At 45.6% G+C, this 22,130-nt stretch overlaps 1 protein-coding gene across 20 annotated transcripts in view; it reads left to right on the forward strand.

Annotated features, from left to right (window-relative positions):
* IMMP2L (inner mitochondrial membrane peptidase subunit 2) overlaps positions 1 to 22,130 on the forward strand; it is a 690,201-nt gene that overhangs the window by 92,661 nt on the left and 575,410 nt on the right. The window contains exons 5-6 of one of the 20 annotated variants that reach the window (XR_004957319.1): positions 9,798 to 9,910; positions 10,109 to 10,261. The exons of 18 other annotated variants lie outside the window; for them this stretch is intronic. Coding sequence is in view for 1 of the 2 variants with exons in the window: in XM_036246422.1 (XP_036102315.1) it covers positions 159 to 255 (97 nt within the window). In the remaining variant the exon portion in view is untranslated. Of the gene's footprint in view, positions 1 to 158; positions 312 to 9,797; positions 9,911 to 10,108; positions 10,262 to 22,130 lie in introns of those variants that run through there. One more of the 20 variants, XM_036246422.1, reaches the window with a different exon arrangement.

Below are 22,130 nucleotides of genomic sequence, written 5' to 3' on the forward strand. Positions count from 1 at the left end.
ACTGGATCCCTTAGTTGCATCTCCGAGTTATAGCTTCAAACTCTCACTTCTTTTGATCTCCAAGTGATAATGTAGTGTTGTAGTGCATAATAACAGACATCACTGTTTGTACTAATAAATGAAATCAGATTTGATGTTTAATTTTTGTTTTGTCTTAGACACCAGCTTTGCCTGGAATCTGAGTCACCCTTGCCTTCTATTGTATGCAGCGTGTTCCGTCTTAAGAACCTCCCTGAAAGCACCTTTTCTGCCTGACTTTTTCAAAGCCCCTCAGAACAAAGCCCCTCATTCAGCCCGGGGAGCGTTTAAAGGTATCTATAGAAAATAGCTTGAAATAAATTACAAAGCATCTTGAGTCTGAACCTCTGGCCCAACTCAGTCATTGGGAATTTTTTTAGAGGCTTATTTGAGGATAAGGTCCAGTGATATTTCTATTCTCAGCCACTCACAGATAAATGATAAAAGAATGCCAAGGTCCCTGCCGCCGAACTCTGTGAAGAGTGCTAGTCTTGGGCGAGTAGTGAAGTCAGGAGTGTGGGTCTGAAAGGGAGCAAAGGAAAAACGATCGTGCAAGGAGGTGGTCAGGAATGCAGCGAGACTAGGTGTGAGGACTTGGTAACTCAAACAGGACCCTGTTAATTCTGGCCCACCTTAGCTCCTGGCCCGGATTAAACAGCATGCCCATGCAAATGCATGACCACATGTGTGGGTAAGTATTATTAAACAGCATGCCCATGCAAATGCATGACCACATGTGTGGGTAAGTATTATTAAAAAGCATGCCCATGCAAATGCATGACCACATGTGTGGGTAAGTATTATTAAACAGCATGCCCATGCAAATGCATGACCACATATGTGGGTAAATATTATTATTAATCACTGCTGTTTGTTGAACACTAGGTTTTCATTTTTACAGTATCTCATTTAACCCTTACATTAAGCATGAGAGTGAATAGTGATATTGACATTTTGCAGATAATATGTATTGAATTAGGCCCACATGTACTAGAATTTTGCTTAAGTTTCTTGAGAGGGGAAAATACTCATTAAAGGAAATGGAACCATCCATATGCCTTAACAAAGAAGACGTAAAATATTTATTTATTTACTTATATTTTTATCCTCACCTGAGCACACTTTTTGCATTCATTTTCAAATAGAGCTAGAGGGAGAGAGGGAGGAAGAGAGACAGAGAAACATCAGTGTGAGAGAGACACATCGACTGGCTGCCACCCACACAACCCCAACCCGGGCCGGGGACAAACTGCAACCGAGGTACGTGCCCTTAGCGGGAACCGAACCTGGGTCTCTCTGGACCGCAGGCTGACGCTCTAACTGCTGAGCCAAACCGGCCAGGGTGAAGATGTACACGGTCTTAGACATTTTAAATATTTTACAACTTAGTCCTCTGGTATTCGCGCTTTGTGCATCTTATACTGAGCCGAGTTCCTACGGGAGAGGCTTGTATTTGTATTTGCTGCCTGGCCTAGGAAACCTTTCTAATCCCAGAGTAGTCACTCTTGGGATTTCAAGACTTTAGAGCAGTGTTTTACAAAGTGAATTCCAGGTAAAAATTGTCAGGGGAAAAAAAAATTCCTATGAAGTAATAACATCAAATGTGGACACACCGTTAATTATTTATGATGGAACGCACCTCTCTTGGGCTCAGTGATACATAAGCGATGCCTACATTATGCTGGTGACCGGAGAGTCTGCAGCATGTGTAAGACAGTAGACGGAGGGAGCCAGAGTGTGTGCATAGGTTTTAGGTTGGTATGTTCACGAAGCAAACACCATAAGATTATAATGTATGCCCAGCTGGTGTGGCTCAGTGGACTGTCATCTCATGAACCGAGAGGTTCGATCCTGGTCCGGTTCCCAGTCAGGGCACGTGCCTGGGTTGCAGGCTTGATCACCAGTAGGGGGCATGCAGGAGGCAGCCGATCGATGTTTCTCTCTTTCTCTCTCCTCTCTCCCTTCCTCTCTCTCTGAAAAATCAATAAAAACATATCTAAAAAAAGACCATAACTTTTAGCTGTAATGTTTCTGCATTATATGCTCACTTATGCAATTTTTCACAGTCTGGAATGAACCTTTTCCTCCCTTTACTCCATCTGGAAAAATTTAACTCATTCTTCATGGTCCAGAACATTCCCTTCCATCCTATTCCTGTCACACTTAACATCTGTCCCCCTGCACGCCACGAAGGTGTCTGTCTTCATAGCACCTGGAGACATCTGGCGCTCGGAAGGCCTCTGTGGCACGAACACGTTATCCATTTAATTAATTTCACAAGATTCTCCTTTCGTTTCAGCTGTTTGGGTGATTGTTATACATACCTAAATGATCGGGCAAGAGGGTCATTAAGATCATGGTTCCAAATCTTTGGGAGTACTGGCCGAGTCCTCTTTTTTTTTTTTAACTAGATGAATTTTAAAGTGAAAAGCATTATGAAGAAGTAACTTTCTAAAATTTAAAACATTTTTTATGGAAATTTTTAAACAGAGAAGTTGAAAGAATTTTGCAGTGAGAACCAGTATCCCCCCCACTGAAATTTTAGCAAACGTTTTCTATTATGCATCCATCCATCTATTCGTTCCTCTACTCATCCATCAATCTGTCGTATGTTTTTATGAGGCATCTCAAGGTAAATTGTAGGCATTTCCCCTAAGCAGGTCAGCATGCACATCATTGAGTTACCTTCTCTCTCGAGGTGACATTGAAACACAACAGACGTGCATGTATCTTAAGGGAGCCTTTGCCGGGTTCTGATAGATGCATGCACCTGTTTAATCCAAACCTCTACAAAGATGCAGAGGTACCATCACCCCAGAAAGTCCCCTCACGGTCCAATACCGGCGAACCTCTCTCTGCCCTCACACCCCACAGGCAACCGCTTTTCTGATTCTTTTCCCCTTCACGACAGATTTGTTTCGTGAAAACACACCATCCTTAAGGAATTCGCGTCTGTAAATGTTTAAGTGGAAAGCCTGGAAAAGCGAAGGGAAGTCTGTGTGATGTGATTTTAGAATGACCGCTGGGAAACCTGAGCGGCAAGTGATGAAGGACAGCTCAGATGACGCCCTGAGATGCCAGGGCCACGGGTGGGCGCCAGGCATCCTCACAGCGGCATTCCGTCAAGCCTGGTGACTGCTCGTGATGGCATCAGACCGTGCCACCCCGAGTCACTTCACAGAGCTTTGTGCCTGGTGGTCAGCGAGCGCGACACAATTCTGTGACCCCAGAAAGCCCGTCTTTTCCGAAGGTTCTCAAATGGAAGTTGGGAAGTTGTTTCAGATGTTTTGCCTTTGTGATAGAATTGCTCACTATTTGGCTTTTGAAATGCTCTATCTTAAAACGTTGATGAAAACACACAGCTTTCATGATTGTGCGATGCAGACAAAAACTCTGGGATGTATCAAATTACTTGGTATTAATAGTCTTGGGATTTAAAATTTAGTTTTTTACGGTAGTGTTGTTATACATCACGCCTGGTTATATAGATCTAAGGAATCCCAGGTTTTATGCAGGGACTTTGTATATATAACTAATATATTTAAATTCTGAACTTTGGGCACTAGAGAAAGAAGTCATCCGAAAAAATCTACAGAACAGCAGAACACAGTCTGGGCGTGGGCCCTCCCAGTTTTCAACCAGTCTTGTTCTCAGCTTAGCTCCCTTTCTCGGGACAGCTCTGCCCAACACCGAGTGCTGGCGGGCGGGTGGCTAGAATCGGCAGAACCCCCCGCCCACCTGCCCTCTTTCCCCTCTCCTCCTTCATTCTCCTGTTCCTCAAACACGGCTCGTTAAACAGATACTTTCTGTCTACCCTTGACAGAACAGTGTTGGTGCTAAAATCTTGGGATGACCAGAAATGACCTCCCTGTGAATCAGGTCCTACAGATGCTACTTGGATCTGTAAATACTAACTTCTAACGAGTCAGAACTGCTTTGCAAAAGCCCACGCACCCCAGAATTGGTGAGTGGGTTTCAGGGACCAGGACTTGGCATGTTTGATGACAGAGTCTTAGAAACTGATTGATGTCCATACTGCCTTGCTGTGGTGGAGACGAAGAATGTAAGTGTAATTACTGTAGAACCATTATACTACACTGCACTCCAAACACCAGGACAGCACAGACTATGGTCTGAAATAACTTTCAGTGTGTACGGATAGGAAACACAGAAAGCCGTTCATTTATTCAGCACATAACTGGGTTGTGCCGGGTTCTGGACTTGAGAAGTTACATAATATCTGTGTTGGGAATACGGTAGTTCACGCCCTGTACAATGGTTCTCTAGAGACTGTTAATTCAGACTTCTTTTCTCTCTGCTCTCCCGACGTACTTTGTCCACAGGTGGTTGTGTGCACTGTCCCTGAGGAGCCTCCAGGGGTCTCTGTTGAGGGGGGGTGTTCAGACTTACTTACCTTTGTGTTATCAGAGGCGGATGTAGATTCTGGAACAAGTCTGAATCCAGATTTGTTAAGTCTGCATTAATCTACACTGAGTTTATGACTCTTATGTGCACATAGAGTATTGTATTGAATAACAAGTAGAACAAATGATCTTGAATCGAGACTGGTACATAAATTAGCAATATTTGTAAATGAATCTGGGGTTCCCCTGCCTGGGGTCCAGCCAGTAACTAGGTGTGTGACCTCCAGGAAGTTCCTTAATCTTCCTGCACTGTTAAAATGGGGAACATGGTGGGTCCCTCCCTAAGAGAATTGTCCAGAGGTGTAGGTTTGGGAATGCCCACGAAAGGCCTGGCATGTAGTGAGAGTTAAATAAGTGTCAGTCAATCCATCTTCTAAAAGTTGTATTGTGGTAAAATGTGCATGACAGGAAATGTATCGTTTCAACCATCTTTAAGGGTCCAGTTCAGTGGCATTGAGTACATTCTCACTGATGTGCACCCATCCACAGCCCTCCCCAGAACCCTTTTCTTCCCAAACCGAAAGTCTGTTCCCATCCACTGGTAACTTAGTGACTCCTCCCTCCTCCCTCCCCCTGTCAGTATGTTCTGTTCATGTTCTCTGTGAATAGAACCGTTTTTCTTTGGTGGAGGTAGGGCTTGGGGAGGGTAAGGGTGGTGAGTTCTCTCTTTACTTCCAGTCTTCTTAGTTAAGACATTTTCGTTTTTCTAACTTTAGTAAGTGTATCAATCAGGGCTAATCACTGTACTATGTACATTCCAAGTCTAAATTCAGTTCTTGAATTTTTTTTTTTAACATGACTTCTAATTTTTTATTCAGCTGAAATCTTTTTGTCTCAACTGTTAGTGCATTGTTTATATATTAGAATGACATCAGTCCACAGCCATGGCAGCGACAACAGAGTAAATGTGCCCAGGCAATTATAGAAATGCAACTGTTTAAAGCTTTAAGTTAGTCATTTATGTGAAATTAAGTTTCAATTGATTTCCACCTATGGCCATGGTCTTCAGAAATTTGATTTACAGTTTCTTTGATGTAATTTCAGGCTGAGAATATCTTTGCAATACAATAACGACAAATTAGTTTATTTGAAGTGTGCCTTAATGAGATGTAAAGGGGATGAAATAAACTATAAATGAAATGTGCCTTCAGGCATGCACTCATAAACAACATTCAGCTCTGGGCATTTTATGTCTGTATTGTGAGTGCATTTTCATAAGACACAAAGGTGGTTTTAGAATGTTGGTAAGACTTAGAACATTTCCTAAATGGAATTAGATGACAACTTCTTGTTTGTTTTTTATTTCCTTAAATGGGTTGGTATTGTCAGGCCACCATTTGGTTCAATATATTTTGCACTCAGAGAACGGTCATGGTTGTTGGAATAACCATAACTGAGTTGCAGTCAGAACCTCATAGGCGTTAGTTGTTCACAGCTAAAGGGCACTCAGTGCCGGCTACTGACCGGGAACGACCTTTGCATCAGGACTAGTGAGCCGTGAGCTTTTCCATGCTGAAGGCCGAACAGACTCAGGTGAAGTCCACAGGGAGCTGAAGGGATGGCTTTCAATTAACCCTTTTATTTTTTAATTTGTTTTAATCTTTATTGTTGAAAGTATTAGAGTTACCCCCCCCAATAACCCCCTCTTCCCCACTTTCTCCCCTGCTCTCCCCAAACGACTGTCTGTGTCCATGGGTTGTACATATATGCATGTAAGTTAACCCTTTTAAATCCTGGGTTCTGTAACCGTGTCGTGACTGGGTTATTGGATGTTGTAACACACGTGGGATGAAGAAACAAAAATGTAGAGATGGTTAATGGGTAAATTGGTTAAAATACTTTTTGGTATTTTATACCAAATACTTATTGGTAAAAATACTTTCCTAGCATCAGTGGAAGATCAAGGTTTTGTTGGGGACCCGAAACCTAGACCTTGTGGGGGGAAGTCCCCTTTAAGAAAAAATACAAATACAAATTCATGTAGTCAAATATTTATTTGGAGTAAAAAAAGAAACCACAACAGATTACAGATTTCCAAAAAGATGGCCAATGACATAATAACGAAAATACTTAGAAAATTATCATGTTAAAGCTGCTGATCGTACTCTTAAATGACTTTTCTTCGTCGTCTATAATGTGTAGTCTTTGATCACGTCTCTCCACGACAAAGCTTTTATAATATGGTTTCCAGCAGCGATATGAGAAAGATGAACTCGCCCGTCTTTCCCGGAGCCAGGCTAATGAAATTTCGTTTCGATGATTGACAGTTGGCGTGAATAAAACACGTGTCTCCCCTCCCAGACGGGCTGTTTGCAGAGCTGCTGGAGGGCCATGCTCCGCAAACAGGGCTTCTGAGAGCTGCTGTTTCATGCGAAGCCCATCACAAAGGGGAGAAGAAATGTACGATGCTCTTGCAATTCTAAGTACATCGCGAACTAGATTCCTAGCAGGAGGAAACTTGATTTGACTAGGCATCGACTCAAAACCGAATTATCTGCTGGAACCATTTCATGTCTCCTGATGGGAAGAGTTTCCCACAGACTAGCTTCTGGCTGTGGGCATTCAGACTTCTTTCCCCGCCACCGACCACATCCCTCTAGTTCTGGTTGCCACGGGGCGCATCCGTGTCCCCATGGCCCTGCGACTCTGCACCTTCGTTTCCTGTCTCCAGGTGAGTTGGCGCAACGGGGAAAAGGTGTAATCCTAGAAGCCCCTGATTCACCTTCGGCCTCGCTGGACCCCCACGCTGCCCCCTGTGACCCCAGCATCCGACGTGAGAGGAAGGGTGGGGGAGGGGACGGCAGCGTGGAAGGTCTTTATGGTTAAAACATCGAACTTTTGCCCATTTTATGAAGATAACATAATCGTGAGAACTCAGTGCTAGGCCCCTCCCAGCTCCCTGAAGGGGCTTTTCAAGTCAGGTGCCCCGAGGTGGCAGCCCGTGAGGTGGGTTTATGGTACACCCACCTGGGCCAGCAGGTGTTCTTGCTGCAGCGATACCCACCTGCAGGGTGCAGGGCGGTGGCTGCCAGGCAGCAGGAGGCCTGACATGTGGGTAGTGCCTCTGAGAAACTGACCACCTTTACTTTTATGAAGTTTAATTGCTTTTAATTTGAAGAGATGTGTGTGGCTCAGGGCTGCTGTACTGATGACACAGGTCTAACATCTACTTTATTGATATTTAATGTAACAGTAGTGCTCATTTAATTCTATTCAAGATACTGTGTATCATATCTTATCATGCTTAACTTAAGTTGTCACTGAGTTATTGATCCCTCACTCGTGACCTACGTTTACATTAGGCATGATATACATTTATTGCTCACTCAGCAAAGTAGGCAGTTCTCCAAGTATGGACACAAGTTATGTGCAGATCTGTCTATAGTAAACTGAAAAAGGTCCTTAAAATGTTCTGGTTAGAATATTTTGAGTCTTGGTAGAAAATAATCTTAAACCAAGTTTTGTTAAGATCTTAAATTATGGGATAAAAACGTGTGTTTTCAAAGTGAGGGTTAAAAACTTTTGTATTTTTTCTTCTGGAGATTTCAGTCTTTCCAAAGACGAAAGGAAAGCGGATTATTTGGTTGACAGGCTTGATATTTTTCTTGACTAATACATAGTTTGCCAATCTGAGTGGCCTAAACCAGATTCCAAAATTCGAATGACACGAGTCTTGCTGTGACGGCATTGGACACTAGCTCAAGACTGTCCCATTGGCAGGAGCAAGAGTAGCATGCATGTCGTTTATTAGAGGGAGTTGCCACGAGGCACATAACTACATAAAATTTTCTGAAAAAATTGGCAGATTATATTCATCACAGCACAACATAGAAAGTGTTTAGTAGCCATGCAGTGAGCAGGTGACATTCAAGTACCATGTACAGAGTTTCAACATGTCCTTTCATGGTTAGTGAACAGTTCTCTCCATCTGCTAGTGATTTTTATTGCCAGAGCTAAGCATCGACAGGAATTGGGAATAGATGTTCTCCGTACATCTACGTGTCATATTGTCATTAATATTGAGGCGGACTAGATTCAGTTTCTAAAAACTGAGGTGAAATTCGCATAAGGTAACACCCCCCACTTTACAGTGTATACACACGGGCATTCACAAAGTTGCGTAACTTCCGCTAAGTTCCAAAACATTTTCATCGTCCCCAAAGGAGGCCCCCAAACCCACAATGGATTTGTTGTTCTGAATATTTTGTCTAAATGAAAGAATACAACATGCAGCCTTTGTTTCTGGCTGCTTGCACTTAGCATAATGTTCTTGAGGTTCATCCACACTGTAGCTGTGTTAGTGCTTCATTCCTTTTTATGGCAGAATAGTATTCCATTGTGTGGATGTGCTCCATTTTGTTTATCCATTCATCTATTAGAATAACGTTTGAAAACAATTGAAACTATGTTGTTCAGTAATTTTTTAAATCGGTTCTAAGCCTTGATTGATCATAAACATTTTTGTATGTAGTTATTCAATACTCCTCAGGTTTAGCTTACTGAAATATTTCCAGTATTTCATTGTTCCCCCTCACTCCCATTTCTGTTCATTAATTATGTATATATTTTTGTGCTAAACATCATATATACACTTTAAAGTATTTTAATGTTAATGATAAAGTCCACTGCACATGCCCTAAATTTAGTCTGATGAACCACAGAATGATAGGACTGAAAGAACATTTGGTATCTATGAGAGTGCTTTATTTTCTAAACTATTGTTTGATAAGAAAAGATCAACAGAAAAATCAAATACCCAATTCATTCACCTATCATAAAAACAAAAGTCCGCAGCATCTTCAGATCTTGGGTTTTCAATATTCTCTTCCATATCAGTGAATATACATCTTTTTAGAAGTGGTTAGCCTCACCAGAATCTTAAACTATGTGTCCATCATGGTAAATAAGCTTTTTGTTTTTAATCTGTTCCACTTGGTTGGCCCTCACTTTTTTATATTCTAGAGATTTTCATATAGAAAAGCATAAACACAGACTCTGTTTTTGAGAATTACATAAACTCTCTATTCAGAAATCCAGGATTTCGGACACATTTTATTTGCAGATTTAAAAAATTTTGTTTTCTCTTTGTGCTTTTTGGGGGGATCAGCACCTGTGTGTTTGTTGGCTTGTTTTCAAATGGTCATTTGGTAACCATTTGAAAAATCCTAAGTGGCATTTTGAGAAGTTCCTTCTGCTAGATTTGTTCTTGCATTTTATTCTTGTTTGTGCATTTTTAAAAACAGGCCAGGGTTGCGCCATCTATGCTATTTGTCATTTGGCTTTTCAAAATGTCAAACATCAGTTAATGCAAAGTAACGTGATTTACATTTTTTATGACTATGAAATTCACTTTAGTTTTCAGAATAAACAGAACCCCAAATGACTTCTCTCAGCATAATTTGTTGACTCTGGTGGCCCATCAGCTTGAAGGTCCTGGACACTAACTTGATGGCTTCAAACTACACAAAGTAATTATCTCCCCATTTGCATGGGGCAAACCTTATGCGAATGGGCTCCGCATCGCTGGGCTCTGTGCTCAGTCTCTCAAGGGTGAAAATGATCTGGGCGGGGCTGTGACCCGCCTGCAGTTCTCATGTATGCTCATGGTTGTTGGCCACGCCCACTTCCGTGGGGCCGCATGACCGCCATCCTCATGTTTTCGCCAGTCATGGTCCGGGCACTGCTGTCGTTCTCCCGAGGCCCAGAGTCCCGCTGTGATGGCCCCTCGCATGGACAACAGGAGAGTCTCCTCCGGGCCTTGAGGCTATTTCTTCAGGAAGCGTCCAGTCCCTTTGAAGGACTTTCCTGCCGAGCCCAGAACAACCTCCCTCTGGTGAGCTGGGTCAGCTGCTTTCGGCCCTGGGCGATCTCTGCAGACCCCCTTCCCACACACAACAGTGGCCACTCCACCGCCAGTCTGCCCGCACCCAGGGGGGCGGCCGGGCGCTGTGTTCCCCTCCAGAGTCTGCCGACCACCAGGGGTTATAGGAAGCTTGGAAAGTGTGTGCGTGCGTGTGTATTGTGTGTGCACGCGTGCGCGTGTGCTAAAAATTAGTGGACTGTGGTTTTGGAGCAGTTTTCAGTTTAGCAAACATTCAAACAGAAAGTACGGTGAGCTCCCACGCAGCCCCTCCTGGCCACGCAGTGTCCCTCAGCCTTCTTCCTGGCACGAGCTAGGACTGATGAACCACGGTTGATGCAATATGATGAACTCAAGTCCATAGTGTACGTTGTATTGTTCACTCCTTGTATTGTTCCATTTTATGGGTTTTGACAAATGCCTGGATCCTGCATCTGCCGTTAGGTGTCGAGCAGAGTGGTCTCACCTCCCTCAAATGCCCCTGCTGCTCTGTTTGTCCCTCCCTCCGCCCAGCCTCCGGCAACCACTGCCTTTGGCCTCCGAGACGTGCCTTTCCACGGTGCATGGCGTTGGGACCGTAAGCCTGGAGCCTTTCGGACTGGCTTCTGTCACTTAATAATATGCGTTCAGGTTCCTCCATGCCCCTCGGGGCGGGGTCGCTCATTTCTCTCCAGCGCCAGTGACACTGCCTTGCGCAGAGTTACCACGTTTGTGAGTGAAGCTGCCCTCTGGGTCCTGTGGAGACTGGCCGGACACGGAAACTTCGAAGCCTCCTGCGTGGGTGGGAGGAAGCGGCTTGTCTTTCTGGTCCCTTGTGCTACATTGTCCCGTGGGTGGTGGCGATGAGCCTCCCTTGGGAGCTGGCAGAAGTTACTGGGAAGACGCTCATGGGGGTGCTGCTGAAACTAGTGTGTGTGCCGCTGGGCACCCCCATGCTGCTGGCTGCCACAGGCAGGAAGAGGAGCAAGCAAGCTGACCAGAGGGAACCCTTTCCTCTGGCACCCTCTGCGGGCGAGACTCCAGGTCATGGCAGCTGGGAAGAGGCCGAGGTGGAGGGTCCGGCTTCCGGGGCACCAGGGGCAAGGAGGGCTCGATTTGGAGCTGAGGGGAAGAAGTTGATAACCTGTACACTTGCTGTGTCTGCTTTGCTAAGAGCTTTTTTTTTTAAAAATCAGGAACGAGTATTGAATATTGTCACTTGCTTTTCCGTAACTATCAAGATGGTCACATGGCTCTGTTTTCCAATCTGTTAATATGGTGAATGACACAGGTTGGAGTTTAAAATGTTACAACAGTCTTGCATTCCTGGATAAACCATACCTTGGTCCTGACGAATTATCCTTTAAAAAAAAAAATCTATCGCTAGGTTTGATTTGGTAATATTTTGTTCAGATGTTTATGTCTAGGTTCATGAGGTGTATTGTATCATTTCTTTTCCTGGTTTTGGTGGCTTCATAAAATAAGTCGGGAAGTGTTCCTTCTTTTCTTTTCTGAAAAAGCTCGTGTAGGATTCGTCTCATTTCTTCCTGAAATATTGGATTGAATGTACCAGGGAGGCCATCTGATTTTAGAATTTTCTTCCTGAGAAGACTTTGGTTAGAAATTCAATTTTGGAGATTGATGATGGGTTTTGTTTTTTGTTTTTCTTTGCGTCAGTTTTGTAATTTGTGTCTTTTCAGCAGTTTGTCCATTTACTCTGCGTTATCAAGGATATGGTATAGCATTGTTCATAGTATTCCCTCACTATTGTTTTAACACTGAAACATCTGTAGCATATACTCTTTTATTTCTGGCATTTATAATTTGTATCTTCTCTATTTTATTTTCTTCATCATTTTAAATGGAGGTTTATCATTTAAAATATATCAAAAAGGCAGCTTTTCATTTGTCTGTTTTCTGTTTCTTTAATTATTTACTCTTATTTTTTATCATCTGCCATTTTCTATGTACTTTGATTTTAAATTGCTTTGCTTTTTCTACTTTCTTATGGTAGATAAAATTTAAAGATAAAGATATAAGATTTTAAAGATAAAAATTATTCTGAGCCAGTGGCTCCCAAATTTGGTTGCAAATTTAAATTAAGAGTTAAAAAAAAATACTAATGTCTGTTTCCCAACTCTACATACTGTGATTTAATTGTTTCAATTGATGGGGGTGTGAGGAGGGTGGGAGGGGGCAGTGTGATTTAAAACAACTTCCTAGGCGACTCTAATACGTAGGATACTTTGTGGGGTGCTGCTCTAAGCACTGTTAGCTTTCCCCCACAGATTTTGATACATTGTTTCAATTTTCATTCAAGACTTTCTTCTATTTTTCAGAAGAGTGTCACATACTGGACCACTTTTTAGCTTTTGTTATGATTTCCCATCGTCCTAAAGTTGGGCAGCCAGCCCTGGCCAGTTTTGCTCAGTGGTTAGAGCACTGGCCCGCAGACCAAAGAGTTGTGGGTTCGATTCCAGTCAAGGGCACGTACCTCAGTTGAGGTTTGTCCCCAGCCCTGGTCGGGGTCGTGCGGGAGGCAACCAGTCGATGTGTCTCTCTCTCCCTCTCTCTCATCCTCTCTCTCCCTCCCTCCTACTCTACCTGAAGATAAATAGAAAAATATCCTCGGGTGAGGATTAAAAAAAAATATATTAGGCAGCCCGTTGTCAAACCATTACATGAACCGGAGATGGGCTCTGACAGAGGAGTCGTTGGCTGCATCTCGCTTAAAGGTCATCTCCCAGTTGGATGGTTGTGATTGATACGGGGCCTGATTTTTCTACACGTTTAAAGAAGATAATATAAAGAAAACTCTTGTCAAACTTTGTGAGTAATTTCATGCGAAATGGAGGACAATGCATTATCCCAATCAAATTCCCATTTGCAGCAAGCTGTATAACAGGAGGTGGGGCGTGAGTCTGGAATAGGGCGCGAGGTGTATTTCTTTGCCTGTGCAGTGTTAGCATCTTGTCTTAAAGATCCTGAGACGTTGGCTTTGTTGGAGGAGAAACTCCGTCTTAGATGTTGGCCTTCTCTCAGCAGAGTGACAGGTGCATTGGTCGTAGGTTCCCTTGACAGTATAATGAATTGAACTGAACTTTTCAAAGTGAGAAAGAGAAAGGATATTTTAAAATCTCCTTTGTGATTTCTGTCTTTTCTCCATTGCTTATTTAGAATAGATTGCTTGGTTTTCAGATATTTCAGGGCATCTCTTCCTTTCTTTTTCTTTTTTAATCGATGGTTTTCTTATTTATTTATGGAGAGAGAGAGAGAAACATCAGTGTGAAAGAGACACATCCATTGGTTGCTTCTTGTACAACCCTGACTGGGGCTGGGGATTGACCCTGCAACCCAGGCACGTGCCCTTGACTGGGAATCAAACTCGTGACCCTTCAGTCCATAGGCAGAGGCTCTCACTGCTGAACCAAACCTGCCAGGGTCCTCACCCGAGGACATCTTTTCCATTTTTTGTTCAGATAGAGTGGGAGGGAGAGAGAGGAAGAGAGAGAGAGAAACATCGATGTGAAAGGGACACATCGAGTGGTCGCCACCTGCACGACCAGCCAGGGCCAGGGACAAACTGCAACCGAGGTACATGCCCTTAGCGGGAACCGAACCCTGGTGTCTCCGGACCGCAGGCCGATGCTCTAACTGCTGAGCCAAACGGGCCAGGGCTTGCTTTTTTTTTTAAGAAAGAGGAAGGTGGGGGGGAAGTGAGAGAGAGAGACATTGATGTGAGGGTGAAACAGTGATTAGCTGCCCCATGCACGCCCCTCCTGGGGACTGAGCCCACAGCCCAGGCATGGGCCCTGAGCAGGGGTCCTACTGGCTGCCTTTCAGTGCACATGACGACACCCAACCAACCGAGCCACACGGGTCAGGGTCCTTTTCATTAAAAATAATTAATTTCTAGTTTAATTCCATTGTAATTAAAGAAAGTATTCTGAGTGAGCTTAATACTTTAAAATTTATTGAGCCTCTTTTTTCAAGGCCTTGCCTGTGATGTCTCTTGGTTAATTTTTATCGATTTCTCCCTCATTTCTAGTCCCATACAGTTCTGGGAGGATAACCCGTGGCAATTCAGCTAGTGAATGTCATTGCTCTACACATGGTGATGAATCCGGTTACTCTTAGCCGTACGCTCTATGTTCCTGTGGGTTTTTATTTTCCGAGATTCAAAAGAAAGCTTTTATAGAGACCAAAAGATTACTTAATCAATGTTGAACCATACTAGTATCTTAAAAAACAAAAAACCCAAAAACCTGACAGATTTTTCACAGAGGTTAAAAGATCCCTCAGGTCATATCTTTTTCTTTTCTTTTCTTTTTTCTTTCTTTTCTTGTGCAAGTGGGCGATTTCATTCATTACACTGACAGCATCTACAGGTTGTTTTAAAAATGGATTGGGACTCCAAATGAACCCACGCTGTTGTAAAGGTTCTTACCATAGTGTGTTTTGAATTATGAGCATTGTTCATGGTGATATGTTACCCAGGAGGACTGTTTATTGTGCTTGGTTATATAGATCTGCAATTTTTTAGCTATGGGCTGATATCCATATTGAATCATAAATTTATTATTGGTGCATTGCTTTCTAGGCAGACATTCTATTCTAAGAGAATTAAGGCTGGGAATTAACTTTCTGTTATGGAACGTTTCCTTCAACTTTAAATAAATGCCCTCAATAGACACATCACTAACTTGGACAACCAACACAGGGAAAAGTTGTTTAACTCTTAGTTGGGAACATAAATTAATTACAAAATTTCCTAATAGAAATACCAGTAGAAACATTCAGGCAAAAATATGTCTGCATCAAAGCAGTGTAACTGAGAGAAGCTTCCCAGCGCTTAGAAACATTCACTCTGAGTTCTAAATGGCCCATGTTCTGGCAGCATTTTTAGTCCAACTCTGCCCCGACCTGTCATTAGACAGAAAGTGCTGATGTGGATTTTCCCGTCTCAGCCGCAAAGGTGCGGCCGGTGCGTGTGGTCTTCGTCCCACGTCCCGTTTCCCCGCGGTGTGGCTGCTGTGCGTCACTCGACTGTTTGAAACACGTTGCCGTCAGACGTTCGAGTCCTGCCGATCGTTCATGTGACTCTGTTTTGGACGCGAACTGTGTGCGTCTGTCCGCGCTGTCACCCAGAGCTGTCTCTACATTTGAGGGGGTTTTCCGGGAAGGCACAGAAGTTAGGTTCCGGAGTTTCCCCTGGACGTTGGTTTACTGCCACGTGGCACGTAAACTTGAATACGGAAAGATTGAACACAGTGTCACCTCATCTCGTCCCATCGTGCTTTTCAGTGACAGGAGCAAGGATGTGCCGTCAGGTTGGTGGCGCTGGCACCGGAGAACGCTTTGTCACTGAGTGCGTCTGGTGGCACCTGTGTGTGCTTGTACGTGACACGTGTAGAAGGCGGTTCGTGTGCATAGTCCACGGGGTTCTTCCTGTGGCTCTATGAACACGTGGACTCAGTAGGCTAGATCATGGGTGTGCTTTGTATTTGTTTACGGTTATCATGTCTCACAGTGACTATGTACCCGTTGGTTGTACAGAACAGATATTTGTGACTGATTTCAGTGGCTAGTAGAGATATAATAACAAGTGTTGCAAATGGGTCTCTCCTTGACCATCTTTGATATGTTTATGGTCAACTTGACATATCTATACACATATGATACTCCTTGTTTTTGGTATATAGGTAATTGCTGTTATTTAGCATTTCAAGGTAGAATGATTTATTTTTTATGAGTGATTTATTTTTAGTATATTTACTTCTGTGATTTTGAGCATGTTCCCTAATTTCTTTGTGTCCTGATTATCTTATCCTTCGAGTTACAATGAAATAGGTTCTGTCTTGTGGGATTATGGATGGAATGAAATGAATGAATACACACCAGACGCTTAGAACAATTCTTGACCCCTAGCCAAGTCAGTGAATGTTAGCTATCATCATTGTTATGTTAGATAATTCAAGAGTCACTTACCCAATTATCTGTTTGGTTCTTTCTCTGTTTATATCGCTAGGAATGTATCATTTGCACCCCGTACTAGTCGCCTGTGCTAAGTGTGGAAGTCAGCTCAGAGTCGGAGAGCCAGCCCCGCTTTAGAACTTCCCGTCAGGGAGAAAGTGTCCGTGTGTCTGGTGCAGCCCCGTTCTGTCCTGCCCCCGCCCCCCATCTGTTTTCTGACGCTACGGACTGGACCTTCCTGGACCTTCATTCATAGAATCACAAATAAGCGCAGTGGCTTCTTTCACTGGACACGTTTCTGAGGCCCATCATGTGGGAGGGGGTCGGTGTGAGTATTTCACTTCTCATGGCTGCAGAGTATTCCTCGTATGTACAGTGTGTGCTCTAGTTTGCACGTCCATTCTCCATGTGGTGGACCTTTGGGGGGTTTGCAAGTTTTAGTCACAAGTCTTTCTGTAGACGTGTATTTTTGTTTCTCTTGAGTAGCTTCCTAGACGTGGAATTGCTGGGTTGTGGGGTAAATTTATGTGAGCCTTTTGAGAAACGACCCAGCTGTTTCGAAGCAGCTGTGTGTACCATTTTATGATCCTGTGTGCAGTGTGCAAGGGTTCGGTTCTGCACCTCTGCCAGTGTGTGTTACACTCCGACTTTCTGACTGTAGCTCTCCCAGTGTGCGGCAGGAGCATCTGTGGTTCTTGCTGGCCTCTCCCTAACTCCCCTAGGGCACAGTTCCGCGTGTCTTACTCAAGGCTACGCTCCCTGTCCAGTGCACCCTGCATCTCATAACGCATCCATGAGTGGGCTCGAAGACCAGCCCCCGGCCTCAGCTGGCACCGTTCTGAAGTGCCCTCGCCCTAGAGGTGCCTGTGGCCTGGGCTGCAGCTTGCCTCTGCCCGTCCTGCTTCCTGTACCTCTTTCCAGATGTCGTCCCGAGAGCACGCCCCCAAACGCGTGCACATCTCACAACCTCGGCCTCTGTTTCTCAGGACTCCAAGTACAGCAGGGCTAGCATGTCGACAGGTGTTGCTAATTTAGAGACAGTGCGTGAAGAAGACCTCCAGTTAGAATCAGTCCATTTTTGACAGAGACCTGAACAGAAGGAGGAAGGAAGCCAGCCAGGTATCCAGAGGGAAGAATTTTTCAGGCGGAGCAGCAAGTGCAAAGGTCCTGGGCGAGACCATGCCTGACAGGAAGGCGGCTCACGTGGAGCAGTCAGGGAGGGAGAGAGTGGAGGTGCCCTGTGTGGTCTAGCGAGCATTTCAGCAGTGGGGTTCCGTGATCCCGCTGGGCGCCCTGGGGGAGCAGAATGGAAGGGGCCGCGAGCGGAAGTGGGGAGCAGGAAGGAGGCTCCGGCATCAGTCCACGGGAGAAACGGTGGCTTGAGTGGGGTGCTGAGTGTGTGCGAAGGCCAGGTTCTGGATGGATTTTGAGGATGTGATTTTTGACGGTTGGGATTTGGACTGGGAGAGAAAGAGAGGAACCGAGACGACTCTCAAGTTTTGGACTAAACAATTGGATGAATGGAGATGTCCATTTTCAGACATGAAATGTGTAGCTGTGGGGGAGGGGTGGTGGTGATCAGAACTTCAGTGTCAGACGCGTGACATCCGCACGCCTGCTGGCCGTCCAGGCGTAGGCGGGGCCTGAGAAGTTACATCCGCAGGCCCGCTGGCCGTCCAGGCGTAGGCGGGGCCTGAGAAGTTACATCCGCAGGCCCGCTGGCCGTCCAGGCGTAGGCGGGGCCTGAGAAGTTACATCCGCAGGCCCGCTGGCCGTCCAGGAGTAGGCGGGGCCTGAGAAGTTACATCCGCAGGCCCGCTGGCCGTCCAGGAGTAGGCGGGGCCTGAGAAGTTACATCCGCAGGCCCGCTGGCCGTCCAGGAGTAGGCGGGGCCTGAGAAGTTACATCCGCAGGCCCGCTGGCCGTCCAGGAGTAGGCGGGGCCTGAGAAGTTACATCCGCAGGCCCGCTGGCCGTCCAGGAGTAGGCGGGGCCTGAGAAGTTACATCCGCAGGCCCGCTGGCCGTCCAGGAGTAGGCGGGGCCTGAGAAGTTACATCCGCAGGCCCGCTGGCCGTCCAGGCGTAGGCGGGGCCTGAGAAGTTACATCCGCAGGCCTGCTGGCCGTCCAGGCGTAGGCGGGGCCTGAGAAGTTACATCCGCAGGCCCGCTGGCCGTCCAGGCGTAGGCGGGGCCTGAGAAGTTACATCCGCAGGCCCGCTGGCCGTCCAGGCGTAGGCGGGGCCTGAGAAGTTACATCCACACGCCTGCTGGCCGTCCAGGCGTAGGCGGGGCCTGAGAAGTTACATCCGCAGGCCCGCTGGCCGTCCAGGCGTAGGCGGGGCCTGAGAAGTTACATCCACACGCCTGCTGGCCGTCCAGGCGTAGGCGGGGCCTGAGAAGTTACATCCGCAGGCCCGCTGGCCGTCCAGGCGTAGCGGGCCGAGGTTAATCGCAGCCGCTGGCGCAGAGTAGCTTACATCCGCAGCCGCTGGCCGTCCAGGCTGGCGGGAAGAGGGTTTCGCAGGATGGCCGTCCAGGCGTAGGCGGGCCGGAATTGGAATGCAAGCCTGAGGTCAGGCTGAAGAGGTTGGGAGACAGGCAGGGTGTAGACTCAGGCTGTGGAACGAGGCCCCTAGAAGGAGGGTGGCATAAGGGTTCCACGGACACCTGGTGATCTTTGTCTGTAGCACCCGCTCACCTCTGCCCTTGTGTTGTGCAGTATTGTGACAATAAATGCTTGGGTGTGGTTGCGTTCCCAGAAATCTTTCTTTATAGAAATAGGCGGTAGGCTGGAGGCAGCCCACGGGAAGCAGTGTGCTGACCTCTGAGCTAGAAAGTGAGGAGAGAAAGAGAGAAAGAGAAGAGATCTTAGGCCTGAAACTCAGAGAGCATGTTTAGGTTACAGTTTATGTTTATCCTCATTTAACTTAGATTTGTAATTGGAGAAATGCAAGCAAAAACCTAAACATGGAATATCGTAGCTTTCTTTGGTCTCAGACATACGATTTCTCTGATGTTATGCTCTATTAACCATTCTCTAGAATTTCTTGGCACCGTCCCATGTGAAATGCTGAGAACTCTTTAGACATTGGAGTGTGAGGTGCATCATGGGTTGTGGACAGGCTGTGGCTGGAGCTCTGGGTCCTGAGTGTGCGGCGGGTCTGTGTTGGGGCACCTGCACTCAGGAACAGCGAGAGGAGACGGAGCGGGTTTGGAGATGACAGGTGAATCCTGTTAGAGCATTTCCACGTCCTGAGACTTCTGAAAGCTGACTTCTTGCACACTTGCTACTGAATAGCTGAAAGATTAGCTTTGTAAGCAGGGCTGCGCGCTAAGCCACAGGTGAAGGGAACTTCACAGACATTCGGTGTCGTAGCTTAGAAAGATGGCTGATTAGATGGTACCAGAAATCTCGGTTAAACTTGGATTTAATTTGTAGGATCGCACTTCTAGCAAGCTATGCCTTGTATACGTTTTTGTTTTTCTGAGACTGTTATAAGCCACAGGTGCAAGGGGAAATAGGAATTCAGGGATCACTGTAGATACGTTTTTCCAGTTGCTGCTTGGAGTTCAGACACCAGAGTGATTCTGGAATTTCTGTTTTGCCTACTGAAAGACATTATGTATAAAGAACTCACATTACTGTAGGTCACTGAATTAATTTAAGAAATACCAATTGACATCATTCCTTTAGGGAATTGTGGGCTGCTGTGTGACGGTATTGTCTTTGTTAAATACGAAAGTTTAGAATGAGTTTTATTTACATGCAGGGACTTTAAAATGAAGTAATGTCCTCTTCAAATTTAATTCTTTTTTCAAATGGCTCAGAAGTGGAGTTTATAGACTTTCTACATTTTTTCCCCCATGAAATGCTTGAGTTTTCCATGAACTGTTGTTATGTGTAGTTGGTTATTCCTAAATGGACAACCCCCCCCCAAAAAAAAAAAAACCTCCAAAAAGCATTAAAAACACTCCAGAGTTCTGCTCAGAAGTTTTCATTTTCCATCTTTGGGAGAGCCTGGTCATAATTGGCATTCCTTATGTGCCTGTTCTGTTGGAATGCATTTCTGTTCTGTCAGATAGAATGTGTTCCAGATGAGATCATCTAGAAATACAGATTTCCGTTGTCATTACAATAGTAGTCGGGCAAACCCTGCTTCGCTAAAAGGCTCTCAGTGACTCCTAACATTCCCTGCGTTGTAGCTTTCCCTGGCGACTGCATCTAATTCCGTCTCGCTGACCCGATTCCTTGGTAAACTAGGGTGTTCTCAGATGAATCGGAGTCTTTTGTTCTCTGTACTGTTTTAGAAAATAGATTGACGACTATGAGTTGATGTGGCTGTTTATTTTCTAGCCAAGTAGGTCCAGAGCCGTGAGCGGGGGCGTGTTTCCTATGAAGGGTCGTACCTGCGCGGTGAAACGCCTTGCGTGTTACACTGGCTTTTGATACTAGTTCATTAGTGTATGTGTTGGGGTTGCCCAGGCCTGGCCATTACAATAATATGTCAGTTAAAAATATAAACAAAAACTCTTCAAAAGACTTCAAAATAGCACAGCTAATGTTGCCTAATTATGACTTTTCACTTAACTGTGGTGGTAATTTCATGTTCTGAATTTAAGCTACTTAAAAAAAAATGTTTTTATGGAATTTTTAGAGAGAGAGGAAGGGAGAGAATAAAAACATCCATGTGAGAGCCATACATCGATCGGCTGCCTCCTGCACGCCCCCTACTGGGGATCCAGCCCGCAACCCAGGCCTGTGCCCTGACCGGGAATCGAACCGGACCTCTCAGTCCGTGGGGCGACGCTGCATCACTGAGCCACACCGGCGGGGCTCATGCTACCTTTATTTTTTATTTTAATATATATATATTTTTTATCCTCACCTGAGGACACTTTTGCATTTATCTTCAGATAGAGTGGGCGGGAGAGAGGGAGGAAGAGAGAGAGAGAGAAACAAACATCGATGTGAGAAAGACACATCGAGTGGCTGCCACCCACATGACCCCAACCGGGGCCGGGGCCGAACTGCAACTGAGGTACGTGCCCTTAGCGGGCACCGAACCTGGGCCTCCCTGGTCCGCGGGGTGACGCTCTAACCGCTGAGCCAAACCGGCCCGGGCTCAAGCTACTTGTAAACTCAAGGTTGATGTTTCTCTCTCTCCCATTTTTTTCGTGTGGGAGGCAACCAAAAATTTTTTGGTGGCCTTGCTTCAGCGAGGCAAAATAAATAAATAAATAAATAAATAAATAAATAAATACATAAATCAATAAATAAAATAAAAATAAACTCAAGGTTGTACTTGGCGGATCACAGGCAGAACAACAGGCTCGGTTTCCAAGGCATCTGAAGATCATAATCTCACCACATCACCAAATCCTTACAAAATAAAAGCAAATCCTGTCAGTCCAAAGTGAAGTTATTCTGAAAATTTATGGAAACATTAGAAAATTTTAGACTAGAGCAAGAAAATCAGGGAACACAACACAGGAGAACAAGGCGCACCCCTCCTTGCTCATCGTGCGCCGCGGCGTGGGCGCCGACTGCCGGGGACCCCGCGACGTTAGGTGGAAGCCCGCCCCGCGGGGGGTGCTGCTGCCCTGTGGACACCGAGCGCGGCCCAAAGCGGACCGGCCGGAACGGCGCCTCTGCTTTCGGTTCTGAAGCTTGTTCAGCAGCTGACGGAGTCGAGTCCAGTTTTGAAAGGAGGGCATCCTAGGTGCACTTGGGGTGTTCACACTGAGCCAGACACCCGAGTCCTGTCTTCCCTGTGTAATGTAGGACGCTGCTTCTCTTATAATGTGGGGTGCTGCGTGCCGAGAGCAGGGAGGAAGGGGAGTCTCGGCTCCGTACCTGGGGGGAAGGCGCAGCACG

Source organism: Molossus molossus, unplaced genomic scaffold (assembly GCF_014108415.1).
Source record: "Molossus molossus isolate mMolMol1 unplaced genomic scaffold, mMolMol1.p scaffold_m16_p_7, whole genome shotgun sequence".
Classification (NCBI taxonomy): Eukaryota; Metazoa; Chordata; class Mammalia; order Chiroptera; family Molossidae; genus Molossus; species Molossus molossus.